General features: G+C 39.2%; 1 protein-coding gene across 4 annotated transcripts in view; it reads left to right on the top strand.

Annotated features, from left to right (window-relative positions):
* The window catches only part of dcc (DCC netrin 1 receptor), a 255,856-nt gene that overhangs the window by 149,013 nt on the left and 90,703 nt on the right, over nt 1-16,140 (top strand). For all 4 annotated transcript variants that reach the window (XM_067484566.1, XM_067484565.1, XM_067484568.1 and 1 more), the window contains exons 9-12: nt 7,953-8,107; nt 9,418-9,566; nt 9,684-9,822; nt 16,067-16,116. In XM_067484566.1, coding sequence (XP_067340667.1) covers nt 7,953-8,107; nt 9,418-9,566; nt 9,684-9,822; nt 16,067-16,116 — 493 coding nt within the window. The remainder of the gene's footprint in view (nt 1-7,952; nt 8,108-9,417; nt 9,567-9,683; nt 9,823-16,066; nt 16,117-16,140) is intronic.

Here is a 16,140-nt window from a genome sequence, read left to right as displayed (position 1 = left end):
GTTTCTTAATCTGAGTTTGGGCCGACATGGTTTTATAAATGTTTCCTCTAAGACAGTGGTTCCCTGGTGGGATGGGGTCAGGAAATAGGTTGTTGGCTTTTTCAAATGTTCTTTTGATCTTTGCTATTTTTCTCAATCATTACTGGATAATTTTAAGTTGTTTTTTTCGGAGAAAATGAGAAGGAAGAATCTTTAATTACTGATTGCTTCCTATAGTGGGTAACCTGTGATGGCAGGTTATTTTTCCTTCAAAGGTTCAAAAACAGCTGGATTATATAAAATAATAATGCAGACTTCAGAAAGTTAGATGTTCTTGGAGTATAAAGTTCCTGGCAGAATTGTAAATGCACTTGTAGGGACTTATGAAACATGGTTTGGCTTTGGATGTCCAATATCTGTTCAAAAATATATTTCTGTGATGACGACATCCAGTGAAGCTTTAACCTTCCAAATTAGTGACATTAAGTCACATATTCTAAAGTTCCAGCCTTTTTTTTTTATCAAGCTTCTCTATTTTTGTTCTTCTTCTCTATTTAGGTTTTATGATCATTGCCCAACACAAAAAACACGAAGAGCCGCTAGGTCACCCATCAAATATTATGAACTTATCAATACAATATCACAAGCAGGACAATGTAGTGATCATTTTTTTATCTTCCTAACATTAAGTCCCTCGTTCCCCTGTGGATGATGACATTGTCACCTATTCCGCACCTTAATGTTAACGCAAATTCTGTTAACGGCAAATATGTTTCTGACACGGTTAACGCAGCTTCTGTTACGATGACTTATTGCCCGTGCAGAGCTCAGTGCACTGAGTGAGATTAACAAAGGGAATTTATAGTTGTGCTGTTTCTGATGCAGTTTCTCCACTGTCTGCCACTGTCTAATGGAGGGTGGGGCACCGCATTCGCACCCACACAGACACAAACACACAAACACACAGATTCACAGTGCACAGCAGCAGCCGGTGCAGCAGTGAGGAGAGAGATCCCAGCTGGGGTGGACAACTCTTTTACTATATTGTTAAACTCAAACAGTCTGTTTGTTTGTTCCATCATTATATATCTCACTCAGTGAATACAATCAGGAATTTTTATTTCATTTTATGTAGATATCTCATTAATATCACCAGGTCAGTACCATCAGTGGCATGTAGATAAAATGTGCCAAACATTAACAGATTTAATCAGTTAAAATGTTTATTTGATTGACAGCCCTAACATACACACACAATAGTAAAAGTACTCCATACAAAGGCTATGAGTGTGTGCAGTATAATTACAGATCTATTAAAGTATACAGTCAGGTCAATATGTATTTGTTCAGTGACACAATATCCATAATTTTCTATTTTCATGTCCTGTAAATCACCAGAGTGGGTTTAAAAATCTTAATTATGCTGTACAGCCTGTGGAAGACTTTTTTTTTTTTTTTTAATTTCCAATCATGTGCCTGACCTGAATCTAAGGTAATGCATTTTACTTGCTGAAGGCAAACTGCCTTGAGCAGGAAGTGACGACAGCTGTAGTAATAAAGAACAGGCAGAGCATCACCAGAGAAGAAACACAGCATCTGTTGATGCCTATGAGCTTGACTTCAGGCAGCCATTGACTCCAATCAATTTGTAACCAAATATGAAAACTGAAAATTGAACATTAAATTACATTAGTGCCCCTAATGTTTAATAAAAATAGTTCTTATATATAATAGTTATATAATAGTTCTTATTCAAATTTAATTGATTGAACGCTTTGATTAAAACTGGCAGTCTGTACTTTAAGGACTTTTATTTTGGTGCTGTTCAGAGCCAAATAGTTATGGACCTGACTGTGTATACAAAATAACAGTGTTCAAGCAGCATTTTACGATGGGTAGCTTCAGGTTGACTTAGAAAAGGACAGAAGACAGATAGTGTAGAGTTGTACACTAACAGTTTGTCAGAGACAACACCTCTTTCCTTTGATCACAGCTTGACTGCACACAGCAGTTCTGAACGTTTAGTAGAAAAAGCTCTGGCTGACATATCGCACAGTCCCTCGCTGATGTTAAATGGTAACCTCTGACAGTCGGGGCTCCGGCTGAAGGCTTTCACATCCAGTCTTTTTAGCTTTGTTACCTCGGGGACAAACCAGCCTGCAGCGCTTTAGAGCTTTGAACATTACGCTGGGCAAAAGAGCCACTGAGGTTTCATAGTGAAATGATACGACAGAGAGATACTGTCAGTCCTAATGATTTGCCGAAGGAACAGAGCCAGGCGTTTTGTCAGTTGTAATGACATCGAGAAAAATACAGAGATGAGTTTTGTCAGTGCTTATAACTTAGAAAATGAGAAAGTAAGGAGGCAGAGAGACACAGAGAGAAAACAATGACAGATTACAGGGGAAAGGGAGGTGGCAAGAAGGAAGCAGGATGATGAAGGGTTTTGGCAGTTGCAGTGACTTCCAGGAAATATTTTGACAGCACAATACAGGAAAAGGTAGTGATAATCAAGAACAAAAAAGAAAGGAAGAGAAGCAAGACCAAAAATTTGTTTTTAAAAGCTTTTAAACAACATGTCATTACTAATTTCAATAGGTATTGTATTGACATTATACACTCTACACTTTTTAATAATACAGATTTATCCAATTATTTACAGGAAGCAGTGCCTCTCATCGCAACAGCGACGTTCAAATTAAACACGCCAGATATTGGCACTTGGGCCCAGTTGGCAGTAAAATAAAAACACAGGCTCTTAGAAATAGATGCTGTCAGGGCAATAAGGTGAAGAGCTGCACACAGGTGTCCATGACAAAAACTGTTTACAACACAAGCTAAATCTGCTGACCGTTCACCGCAGCCTCCCTCTGTGGATTTTAGGACTGTATACTAGGGTTTCCCATCATCACAGGACCTTGTGATAGTGGGTCTTGCTTGGTTTAGTCTCTATTCAACTCAGCCAATGCAAGTGAGTCAATTTACTGTATAAATTTCCTCAGCCTTGGTCATGGGCTTAATTTCCCAAGTCATAATAAATTTCCATCATAATTTATGTGTAGTAAGCATAATCTTTTTCTATTTGTAGCGAAATAATACAAGCATTTTGGCCATCTAGCACATGTGAGACAGCACGTAGGAACACCGGTGCTCTAAACTAAAAGCTAACATTAGCATGCTGAAGTACAATGCCACACCTGGCTGGGCTAGTTTGGAAGACATTTTCTTCCTGCACGAAATTGTTTATACCAAACAGCCTCACTTAGGCACAGCAAAAAGCCCCCCTTCATGGAGATGGAGCAGACATGATATTGTTCTAAAATTACAGAAAGTGCTGCACATTTGCAGACTTTTTTTTTTTTTTTCAGCATGACCTCTGTAGGTTTGAACTTGGTTATTATCGTGAAATGTAACTCAAATCGTTAAGTACGATCGAACGCTGACTCTTTTCTCCTCGTTGAATCCTTCTGCGAAAGTCACAAATTGGGTGGATCCATCTAATCTGGTAACAGACGTGTATCATGTAGTGTTTTGGAAGCTATGTTTGGATTAAATGTACTGAATATCTTGAGGGCGACATCGATGTAAATTTCAGGAAAATCCATCAGACCCTTGTTGACACATTCCACTCGGAAACCCAAATGTCAACTGCATGGCAGCATTACAGTTAATGAGAGCCGTCAATAGAAAGTATTATCTGAGTTATATGAATATCTGTACAACATTTCCTGGCAATCCATTGTTCAGTTGCTTTAATTCTGCTCCAACCAAACTTCACTATAAAGCCTTTGCTTGTGGGTGGGTCACAGTAGCTGTAGCATAAACATAGGGGGCTTTTTTTTTAGAGGCAAATAGATAATCTCTTATTCGAAAAGCTTAAAGGTTAGACAACCATAACTACACACGAATCACAGGGTCAACAACAGCTTAACAGTTACACACACTTTACATGCCTGACCCTCCAACTTAGTCACCTGATAAAGCATTTATGATCGGAGATGAAGCATCTTTAAGAACCTCTATTGAGAATATCCACAGCTGCTACAAAAGACCTTCCCTTAGTTTCTGTATCTTGTGCTTAACTTTTACCCTGAATATTTACTCTTTGCTCTGCAACTAAAGAAAAAGATAAAAATCATTAGTTTGATGTCTAAAGTCAAAAAGACTGTTCTTGACCTTACTTGACTGAAAGCAGGAGGAAATCCGCTATTGCTAAGTGCATGGCTGTTGGAGAAAAGAGCAAGAGAGAAAGACAAGAGGGCAGGGAGAAAGCTAGATAAAAAACAGAAAGCCGTGTGAGATGACAGGGGTTATCTATGTGTGTTACTTCTGTGGAGCAGACTGAATGACATCAGAATATGGCCTTTGAAGGGCGAACAGAGTTCACACTGTGCAACAGAAACAGACCTGCTGTTTAACATGACACCCAGCTTGGCCTCTTTGCCTTTTACTCAGCAGCTCAGAGGGAAATATAGATTCATAAACCCTGAGAACACCACTTACCTTTCATTTTTTCTTTAACCTTTGTGTTTCACAGCTACTGCTGATGATACTGGTTGATTTGTTGCTCTGCCAGTATGTCTGTTCTTTGATCCACAGACCTAAAAATAAACAGATTGGCATGAAATGTGCTCTGGATATTTGTAAACTGCAGATAAGTTTTGCACAAAAAATAAAAAATCCAGACCCTTCTGATTGGCTGTTCAGCTTAACAAATCAGTGGACCTGAATTGACGGTGGCATTAACTGTGCCAGTACAAATGGTACTGTTGTTGTAACTTGTTATCAGACGTGTCCCTGATTAGAGACAATTATAAACCATCTGGGGTGAGCTAGAGTGGTGTGAAAGTGGTGGGGAGACTGTGGCGCAGGAGGTAGAGTGGTGGACCACCAATCCCACAGTTGTTTGTTCGATCCTCGGCTCCTCCGGTCAAATGTTGACCTCGTCCTTGAGCAAGACACGGAATCCCATCCTGGTTGCTCCCCCATTGGTGCGTGAATGGGTGAATGAGAAGGAGGAGGGAGGGCAGATATGAGCAGACCTCTTCTTCCTCTTTTCCTCTTCTTCTGTCTTTTCATGACTTTCTCACCATCTATCAAATTCATTTTCAGAACATTTTTGGCTCATCACTCTTACTACATCACTTTGGAGGCTATTTCTTTGTTCTCTTCTGTTCCTGTCCGCAGACTTTTTTTGCGCACATGCGCAGTTGGAGAAGCTAAAATTTTAAACTTGGTTATGGATACATATGGCAAAGAAAGCAGCGTTCTCTGACAGAAATCTACCTGGGGAAACCACATTTTGCTAATCCTCTTTCAGAAACTAGCTTTCCTGTAGAAATGACAGTAAAGAAATCATCTTTCCTGAGAAAGCAGACTGTAACCTGGTTACTTAAGTCCATGTAAATGCACTGACTGATCATCACCTGATGTTGTCTTCCTTTACTGACCTGTTGTGTATATGTTGCTCAGTACACCAATGGTTTCTTTCTCTCATGACATTCCACACTGTTGTGCTGGCTATGCCCAGTGTTGGTAGGATAATGATTCTAAGTGGCTCCTTTTCTCCTATAGATAGCTCTGTGTCCTTCCAGTCCTTCCAAGTAAAACCAAGATATTCAACAAATCGTTCATTGTCACTATCAATCTAAAAGGGCACATCTAGGTATGACAGAAATAGCTGTCAGTTTCAACACTTTTGCTCCCTCAAAAAGTGCTTCTTTGTTAAAAGAATTATTTTGTACATGTTTCCTTTTGTTCTAACATTTTACTGCCTAAATCCAAAATTTTACAATTCTAAACCATTTTACTTTAAGCTTTAGAGGTGTTCGTGGGAATAATTTTGAATGACGCCAGGTTTATGATAATATGATAAATACGTGTTGGTTACAATCAAACTCTTAGCAAGTGCCATGGCGAATTATCTAATATGTTAAACTATTCATTACACTTTAAAATCTTGAAATGAGAAATCAGAAGTACATGTCAACCCTAATGTAATTCATTTATTTGCTTTTATTTTGCTGTTTTAAAAGTGAACTCTTTCAAACTGTAGTTCCATTTATGTAGTGGAAAACAGATTTGTATGTTACAACTCCAATTCCCAAAATGTTGGGATGATGTGTAAAACATAGATAAAAACAGAATGCAGTGATTTGAAAATCTCATCAACCCATATTTTATTCACAATAGAACATAAACTACATCAGATGTTAAAACTGAGACATTTTACCATTACATGGAAAATATTAGCTGATTTTGAATTTGATGGCAGCAACACATCTCAAAAAAGTTGGAACAGGGTGATGTTTACCATTGTGTATTATCCCATCATCTTTGAACAACTGTCTGTAAACGTCTGGGAAGTGAAGAGACCAGTATCTAGACTTTAGAAGAGGAATGTTGCAGGATTCTAGCTGGTCAACAGTCCTGGGCCTTTGTAGCCATACTTTTAATGTTATGATGAGCCAAATGTTTTCTATTGGTGAAAGGTCTGGACTGCAAACAGGCCAGTTCAGCACATGGACTCTTCTCCTGCGAAGCCATGCTGTTGTGATGGATGCAGTATGTGGTTTAGCATTGTCTTGCTGAAAATATGCAAGGTCTTCCCTGAAAGATGTTGTGGATTGGAGCATGTGTTGCTCTAAAACCTATGTACTTTTCAGCATTGATGCTGCCTTTCCAGATGTCTAAGCTGCCCACAGTATAGGCACTAATGCACCCCCATATAATCAACTCTCTGCTAATTACAAGCTGGATGGTACCTCTCCTCTTTAGTCCACAGAACATGGCTTCTGTGGTTTTCTGACGACGTAACAGTTCTTCATTTTCCCTCAGACCATTTTAAATGAGATTTAGCCCAGAGAACGTGGCTGGGTTTCTGGATCGTTTTCATACTTGGCTTCTTCTTTGCATGATACAGCTTTAACTTACATTTATGGATGGTTACAGCGAACCTTGTTCGCATACAGGGATTTCTGGAAGTGCTCCTGAGCCCACGCAGTGATGTCCAGTAGAGAATCATGCCAGTTTTCAATGCAGCGCTGCCTGATGACCCAAAGACCATCATCTAGTTTTGACCGTGTCCCTAGTGTACAGAGATTCATCCTGATTCTCTTGATTATATACTGTAGATGGTGGGATCAATTTTACATTGAGGAAACATTTTCTGAAATTGTTTCACGAGTTTTTGGACAGTCTGTGGCAAATTGGTGAAACCTCTACTCATCTTTACATTTGAGAGGCTCTGCCTCTCTGAAATGGTCTTTAAATGCCCAGCCATGTTACTGACCTGTTGCCAATTAACATAATTAGTTGTCCATGTCTCCTCCATGTGCTTTTGATTTTTGGCAATTTCTAGCTTTTTGTTGACTCTCTTCCAACTTTTTTGCATGTGTTGCAGGCTCAAAATTCAAAATGACCTAATATTTTCTGTCAAATGGTAAAATTTATCAGTTTAAACATCAACAAAAAAGGAGTCTGCAGTAAATAATAAAAATACATTTTTAAACTGAATTTTAAAAATGCCTTTAAATTGTTTGAAAGATGTTTCCACGGTCAGCTGTACAGTAAACTGAGCATGAAGTTCCTCAGTGTGTATTTAATGCTGCGATGGAAACATGCTGTAATCGCTGCAGCTGTCTGTACAGTTTTTTGGTGATTAGTTGAGGATTGGAGGGCTGCAGAGGTGCTGTAATCTGAGGATTAGCTGTGGTCACTGAGGGATTACACAGATTACAACTGATTACCGGTCAGATTATCTGCACTGTTACAAAGTCAAACTGGGTACAGTTTTAAATGCTTTGGTGTTTGAAAATGATCAGCTCCAAGTAAAATGAAACATGAACATGTTACTTTTTTAATAGGTTATAAAACATGTGGTGTAACTTTGTCATGATCCCTGCTACAACACAAAAAAGTACATATTTAAAATAGTTAAGTACTTACTCTAAGTGTATGTTTTCCTGTTTCAGGGAGAGGTCAGTGAATGTCTCAGAGCCTGAGTCTTTGGAGCTGACAGTCTCCAACCTGAAACCAGAGGAAAGCTACACCTTCAGAGTTATCGCCTACAATGACGTAGGACCTGGAGAGAGTTCCGCCCCCCTGAAGATTACCACCAAGCCTGACCGTGAGGAAACACACGAGCACACACATTTGCTTTCATTCTCCTTGCCGACCTTTCCAATGTAGTCTTACATACAGATCCAATGTTGTTCTAGTGGTGTGTTGAAGTGAGCGTGTAATTTACATGCTCTGCATTAACTGGACAGCTGATGTCTGTCATGTCCACTCCAACTACCTTTGACAAGTCTTTTATTTTGGGGGGAGGTCCTGGAAACTTATGTTATCTCATGTGTTATAGATACATTGTAAATAATTGGGGAACAGTGATAAACTTTTCTGTATGTGTAGTGTAGAACTCCTTTACATTGGGTAATAAACGTAGTCTGAACTAAGGCTGATGTGTAAAGGATGACTTGTAAGGATGACCACGTAGAACGTTTAAAGTCTAACGGTCTGGACCAAACAAGGTAGGTGTGAAAACACCTTCACTCTCTGATTTGGTCACATTCAGCAGCTGAATATAACATGTGCTGTTGCTCAGTAGGGTAACTGGGCTCCCATTGAATCTGTCCTGCTCTGTTGGGGCTACACAGCATCAGAGCCGGCTTTTCATTGATCCTGGCCGTTGTATGTGTGAACACCCCGTAACCATATGCCAAAGTTAAACCTTATTGTCATGCTGAAAATGTACTGATTTATATAGTGGGGAACATCATGTAGTCTGTGTACTAAATGGCTTTCATCCATTTTTTCAACAGTTCCTGTTTTTGGAAAATATTATTTCAGAAAAAAAACGTGTTACTAGAGCATTTTGTATTGAGCGAGAAATCAGATATTTTCAGTCTAAAGCAAAAAAAACAGGCTTTTTTTTATACATTGCTTTCTTGTGAAAGATAAAAATGCTTTTATTAAAGCAATATGTGTGAATATAACTCTTCATCCCATTTATCTCTCACATATTTACACTCTCCTGCCAGGCTCTTCAAAGTGCTTTGAGTGATCTTCGGGGTGTTAGCAGCAAATTTCACACTCATTATTATGACATTTTGAAACTAGTAATTTTTTTAGTAGTTTGAGAGATGACTTAGCCCCTGGTCTGTCCTATTTTAAACTATTAGAGACATTTGTGAGTCATACTTTATTTACTTATTGGGATTTCAGGGGACTGCATCCCAGCCTGTCAAAAATACTTTTAAATTTATAGAAAATTATCCAATTTTTGTTTACGTTGTAGGATCCAGTTTTTTTGGAGCTTGCTACATTTATACAGTAGCAATAGAAAGTAGCAGTAGAGTTACCAGCTGTAGTGTGTGTAGAAGCGGTTGTAGTTGGAGTGTGTGTACTCAGTGTATTATTCTCTCTGTGTCTCTACAGTTCAGGTTCCCAGCAGGGTGGAATCTCTCCGAGCTGAGGCTCTGTCTCCGACCTCTGTCCAGGTCGGCTGGGAGCCTCCCAGCCAACCAAATGGCCCTGTTCTGGGCTACAGACTGTTGTGGACCGAGAGCCCATCTGGCAAGGAGCAGGTCAGCACTGTCGCCATGGTTGTAGTACCTGTTAAACATTTTTACTCCGTTTTTGTTTTTATGGCATAAAGTAATACGTTTTTTGACGTGTAATTGCTCCTGTGTGTCTGTTTTCAGAGTGTGGAGGTGAACGGACTGAACTACAAGATGGATGGCCTCAATAAGTTCACAGACTACACTGTTCGGGTTTTGGCCATCAACCGCTACGGACCAGGCACCACCTCAGAGACCATCAGTGTCACCACACATTCAGATGGTAAATTCTACCTCAACAGCTCATCAGTTGTAAAGTGTAGTAGCTTCATGTACTGTATCATCTTAAACCAGCTGGGTTAGATTAATTAAGTGTATGATTTTATTGAAACTCTACTGGGTTTTGGGTGTTCATATCGTCATATCCTCCCACATTTTAATCCCACCGTGGTATGTTTAATGAAACAATTTCCATTCACTGAAGAAGGAAATGTGCAAAAAGCTGTAAACACGGAGTTTCTAGTAACTGAATGTATTAAGATGTTGTTGCTTAGCAGCTGATTCTCACTTCTCAATTGGCTGAACCATCTATGAGAAGTACAACAATTCTTTAAACATATCATGAAATGATCACTCTTGGAAACCTTTATTTATTTTTTGTAACTTTTTTTACCTGGCTAAGAAATTACCAAATAATTTAGCATTTAACATGCTACAATAATTTCTTGAAACATTTCTTACAAAACTCTTTGATTTAAGGTTCCTTAAAAACAGAGTTGATCGTGAAGTAAAGGATTTTATACTGTTTAGTGTATTTTAATAATCAAAAGTGGTCTCTGTCACCATCTTTTCAACCATCCCCTAAAAATACCAACAATAATGGTTTTATATCATGGTCATCATACTGAATATCATATGAACTTAATTTTTGACAGAAAGACTGAAAGAAAATGTTTTTCATAATTATAACGCACTATTTTCACACTTGATTTACACAAAACATTAAATTTAATCATACCAGCAGGTTTCAAAAACACATTATTCCTACAATGCCAAGTATGTTGTTTCAGTAGTAGCAACTATAATAATGACTATTATATTTATTATTATATTAATTCCATCACGCACACAGTATTAGTACACTTAAAAATTCTTAAGAGGTGTTTGTTCTCAGAGTCCTTGGTTGTTCACATCAAAACATTCCCATTTATTTAAATGTATTTAAATTTAAAAATAGATTTAGTTCAATTTTGAAATATATTAAAATCAATTAAATCTACTGGCAGCAGTCTCACTGGTTTTGACTGCAGCTCTACAGCTGAGACCAGAAAACCTCTGGACCAGCTGCATTTTGTGTGTTGGTGTGTGTTTGGGCATGTGTGTGTGTGTGTGTGAGTGTGTTAGAGATAGAAGGAAAGAGAAAGGAATCTAATAATATATGAACAGTCAAGCAACAGCAGCACACACACCCAATTTGTCTGAATTACACATTCTCATAGACATAAACTCTCATGACTCCCTCTCCTGCTGCCAGTAGTTTCATTAGAGGACTCAGGGGTCTTTAATTAAGCCAGGGAGACAAGACCTGCATCATTTTAGCTGCTCAGCCTGAAACAGTAATGGAGTCTACACACACACACACACACACACACACACACACACACACACACACACATTTTCATCACCTGTGGAGACTTTACATTTACTAAAATTCATTTCAGACTTCCTCTCAAGGCCAAGTCGCACAAAGCCGGCATTAAAGAACAGCAATGAATTCTGTAACCCTACAGCTAACTAGCAAGTCTGTTCTGTGTAAGTGGGAATAACTCCCCATACCAGGAGGTGGCAATAGTCTCTATTTGTCAGACAACTGCAAACGGCGCAGGACCCACTGCAACGAGCAGGGTGACAGATGCTCACGGATGGCCAAAAAAACTGACTCTCAGCTTGGTATGTCAAGGGCTTAAACATCCCCTAACTACATACTTATTCCTAACTGTACGAATCTCTAGGGACATCTTACATCTAACCTTTCACTAACGGACGTTATCTGTAAGAAGCAGGGATTTAAATGGGTGGGACCAGCAATTGGTCCCCACAGGCGATGCACTGTCTCCAAAATGTGAAATGCAAACTGGTTTCGGTCGCCAAAATGTGTGTAAAATATGGTACGGACACACTCATAGATATGATAGTTGATATATATGGCTTTATATAGTTGTGAGAGTTAAACAGTTAAATATCTAACCCTTACTCTAAAATACACCTTAATTTCAACGTAAGTCCTTTACCAAGTTTCAGCCGGCTCATTCAAGTTGCAAGGACTGCCCCCCACTAGACTGGCAGAAGTGTGTTAGCTTTTGAACATGGTAAATGGTAAATGGTCTGCACTTATATAGCGCTTTTCTAACTATCGGCACTCAAAGCACTTTACACTGCTTCTTATTTACCCATTCACACTCACAATCACACACACAATCATACACCGGTGGGGGAGCTGCTATGCAGCTGGCCAACACTCACCAGGAGCAACTAAGTTTGGGTTCAGTGTCTTGCTCAAGGACACTTCGACATGTGACCGGATGGGCCAGGGATTGAACCGACAACTGGTGGACAACCGCTCTACCTTCCTGCGCCACAGTCGCCCAGGAACATGCTTCCTGTGGGTCTGTGGTCTGTGACTTTGTAGGTTGTTTGTACAACTAACAAGCAACATAAATGTATTATTGTAGCTAGTATTTAGATAAAAAATAATGTCACACCGACACTTGGTTTTGGAGAGAACACGGGACAAAAATGCAGAAAAAGAGAAATTAATCCAAACACAAATGTAAAACCAGTAAAGAGATCAGTAGCTTTCGGTTTGTCACTTCAGGGGTGGCCACAGCGAAACGTGTTCCACACCTTGATTTGGAATGTGTTTTAACACCGGACTCCCCGCCTGCCACAACCCTCCCATTTTTATCTGGGCTTGGGACCAGCACCAAATTTTCCCTTGGTGGCTGGGCGGGGCCACACCTGGTGGCCTGGGATCTGATACCGCAGCTTTCTGTATCCCAACCCGATGCTCTACCACTGATCCGCCAGGGACCCTAAAACCAATATACCAATCTTAATCAGATACCACAATCTTCTCCCTGAAATACACTAACATTTGTTTCTACAAAGGGAAAAAAACAGACCATATATTCTTCTTCACTTACCTCTCATCAGCAGTTGTTATTTGGTGATGTTGTAACCTTTTTTTTCCTGCATCATCCTGAGAAATAATTGCCACATACAGTACAAGTAACAGTCTGCAAACTGTTGGCTATGGTTTGTGCCTTTGGAATCTTTTAGGAGGAATGTTTGGAACACTTTTCCATTACTTGAAAATCAATGTAGAAAAAAACCTCGATGGCAGAAATCCAAATGTAGACTAAGAGTGAGTTTGATCATAATCAATAATTGTATCAATAATTTGATTAATAATTTGTGGCTCCAAACCCAAAACTGCAAAAATATATGATCTGTTGAATCTGCACGGTACAAATTCCCTCCCAGGTTGACTTTATTCACACTTTTGAAGGAATTTGGTCACTGGAACAGCAACACACCGAGGCAACTTTGTATTTTAATGCACCAGCAGTCAAGCCTACATTTTTTACAGCATAGTCAAACTCTTGGTGGAAACATTTGCAGACACTGTAGAAAAGAGGAAGAGTCTTTTCTATATACAAAAATAGCACCAAGGTTTCTATTAAGACCCGCTTGAAAGAACACAAACTAGTCCTTCAAGGTTGGAGAACTTGTTGGTAGGTTTTCTTATTGACTGTGTGTTTTACACGCAGGTGGAAGAAGAAGTGATTGGGTCAAGGTTGCCATCCAACAAAGGAGCCAATCATCAACAAGGAGCCATGTGTCAACTTGAGTCAGAGTTTTAAAAGTCATGAGTCCTTCAGGCCCACAAATATTAGAGTAGTATGAATGTGTAGTTTGCTGCCTGGTGTTTGATCAGTTAGGGAGTGATAACCCCTTCCTCTGAATGGAATTTCAGTTCCGGCTTCAACATTCAGTTGCTGACTAGTGCAGAGGGGAGAATGTTGTTGGAAATAAACTTCCACTCATACACAGTGGGAGAGAATGAAGGCATCTTTGCAGCTGCGATCACACCATAAAAATGATGTGAAATAAACACACACACACACACACACACACACACACACACACACACACACAGAGTTGGAGAGTGGCTGTATTGTGAACATACCAGCTGTGTCTCAATGATAACAATGACTTGTGACTAATTGAATCCACATTAAAAGTGACAAAAACACACACACTCAGACAATGAACAGCTGAATCAATAGATAAGCTGCTGACAATTCATCAGGCGTCTGCTTGGACAGACATAGAGTTCATTCAAACCCAAACACTTCGCAATTCTCAGTTTGAACGTCACCGTTTGCCTCTGATTCCCGACACTGAACTGCCCATCTGCTGCTGCTGCTGCTTCTTCCTGCCTCTTCGTCATCATTCTATCCGTTTTCATCTTACTGTTGTTTTTTCTCTTCTTCATCACAATAATGTTTTGGGGTTTTTTTTGTTATTTTTTGTTATGCGTATCCCCTGTGGTCTTTGTTAACTTATATATATATATATATATATATATATATATATATATATATATATATATATATATATATATATATATATATATATATATTAAACTTTATCCTTGCTGTTTTGTTTGACTAAAGAGTTTTAAAAACTTTGATATTTTGTTTGTTTCTGTTTATATCAGCAATGAAGCTTTTTATACTCAGTATTTCCATTACGGGTGAATGGAACTGGCCATAGGGGCAAGAACTTGTATTGGAAATTGCAGAATAGAACAAGGCAGATTTTTCTCTACATAAACCTAAAACAGGATTCAAAAGTTGTTTTATTTATTTGAACTTTACACCATTTCCTAGTAATTACTGTAGTACCATATGTGCAATATCGACAAAAAACAAATATTACTAGCAAGAAAAAGCAAAGTTGATTTATTGTGAAGAATAACATTTTTACTTTGAAAAAATGACACACTGTACTGTCCCTGAAGGCCTCTAACACGCCTTCATAAAAGCCTCCATTGGAAGCAATCGCCTACTTTAAGACACTTAACTGTAAAATAGCACCAATAGTAGCTTATTTCAGGCATTTAACCAAAACTCTCAATTGTAAAGAGAAGCCAGAAAAGATTATACGATTCAGATTATGTCATTTAAAGGTTTTTTGCATCTCTCCATTATCTGTAAGCACCTTGAGCTGCTCAGGGTTGAAAGGAGCTGGATCCTGTCCTAGTTGTCATTGGGCAAACACCCTTGACACCTTGATAAGTCTCCAGGTTATCTCAGGGCCATTGTAGAGAGACATACTCTGACACACAACCATTCACACTCACTTTCATACTCACAGGCAATCTAAACCCAGCAGGTAACCTAATATGCATTTCTTTGGACTGTGGGGGGGGGGGACGGGAGTACCCGGAGTCACACTTGGCATTTTTTTTTTCAGTTTGGAAGTTCATCTGAATGAATTGGTCATCCTTTAATTATCACAACATAGGCATAGGCAAGGGATATATTGATTTTTAATTATGAAATGAATACCAATGCTTCAAACCAATGCATAACCTGCATTGGTTCAAAGCGTCATTTGTGCATCTACTACTCTCCTTTCAGCTTATCCTGTAAGTTCAGAGTCGCCACAGCGGATCATTGTCCGCATGTTGATTTGGCACAGTTTTTACGCAGGATGCCCTTCCTGACGCAACCCTCTGGTGCACAGCTGGGGAGGGAAATGGGCTGTTAGTGGTTAGGTGTCTTGCCCAGGGACGGTTCGACATATAGCCAGGGCCGGGGATCGAACCACTAACCCTGTCCGTGGACAACTGCCTTTACCAACTGAGCTGTAGCCGCCTTAGCATATGACCAGAAATTTATTGCACATGTTAGATCCAACCCTATGTTTGATTGTGGGGCAGTGCTAAACAACCTCAGCCGGACCTTTGAATCACTACGACCATAGTGGAAAATGTTGGAGGAAAACTACCTGCATCTATTTACTTACCATTGCTGTCGATACTTTTTTCTCTGATACGATCTCAGCGTTTTGTCTTGTAGGGTCGGAGTGGCTTAAGTTTATGTTGTGGAAAATCAGGACTACAAAAGGAAACAAATTCCTTTCTCAATAACGGCAGTGACTAAGCTCTTTTAACGGTTTGGACAGAAAAAAAATTACATATATCTCTGCCAAAATGCAAGTAACACTGATGCTGATGACCACTGTCATGATTATAATCCAGTATAAAAATACCTCTTAACGGGTACTGCAAAATGATAATACTTTAGCCATTATCATATAAGCCGGGGAGGGACTGTGGACATAGGTTCAGTCTAACTATGTACATGTACATTAAATGTTAGTTAAACATTGTCTTATAAACACACTGTGGATATTTCCCATGTATTAACACAGTTTTCATGTTCTCTCTGTTGCAGTACCCAGTGCGCCTCCCCAGAACATCACCTTAGAGGTCGTCCTGTCCCGGGTGAGTTTAATTTTTATGTTTTTT

Source organism: Channa argus, chromosome 18 (genome assembly GCF_033026475.1).
Source record: "Channa argus isolate prfri chromosome 18, Channa argus male v1.0, whole genome shotgun sequence".
NCBI lineage: Eukaryota > Metazoa > Chordata > Actinopteri > Anabantiformes > Channidae > Channa > Channa argus.
This window is presented reverse-complemented; position numbering and strand designations above follow the sequence as displayed.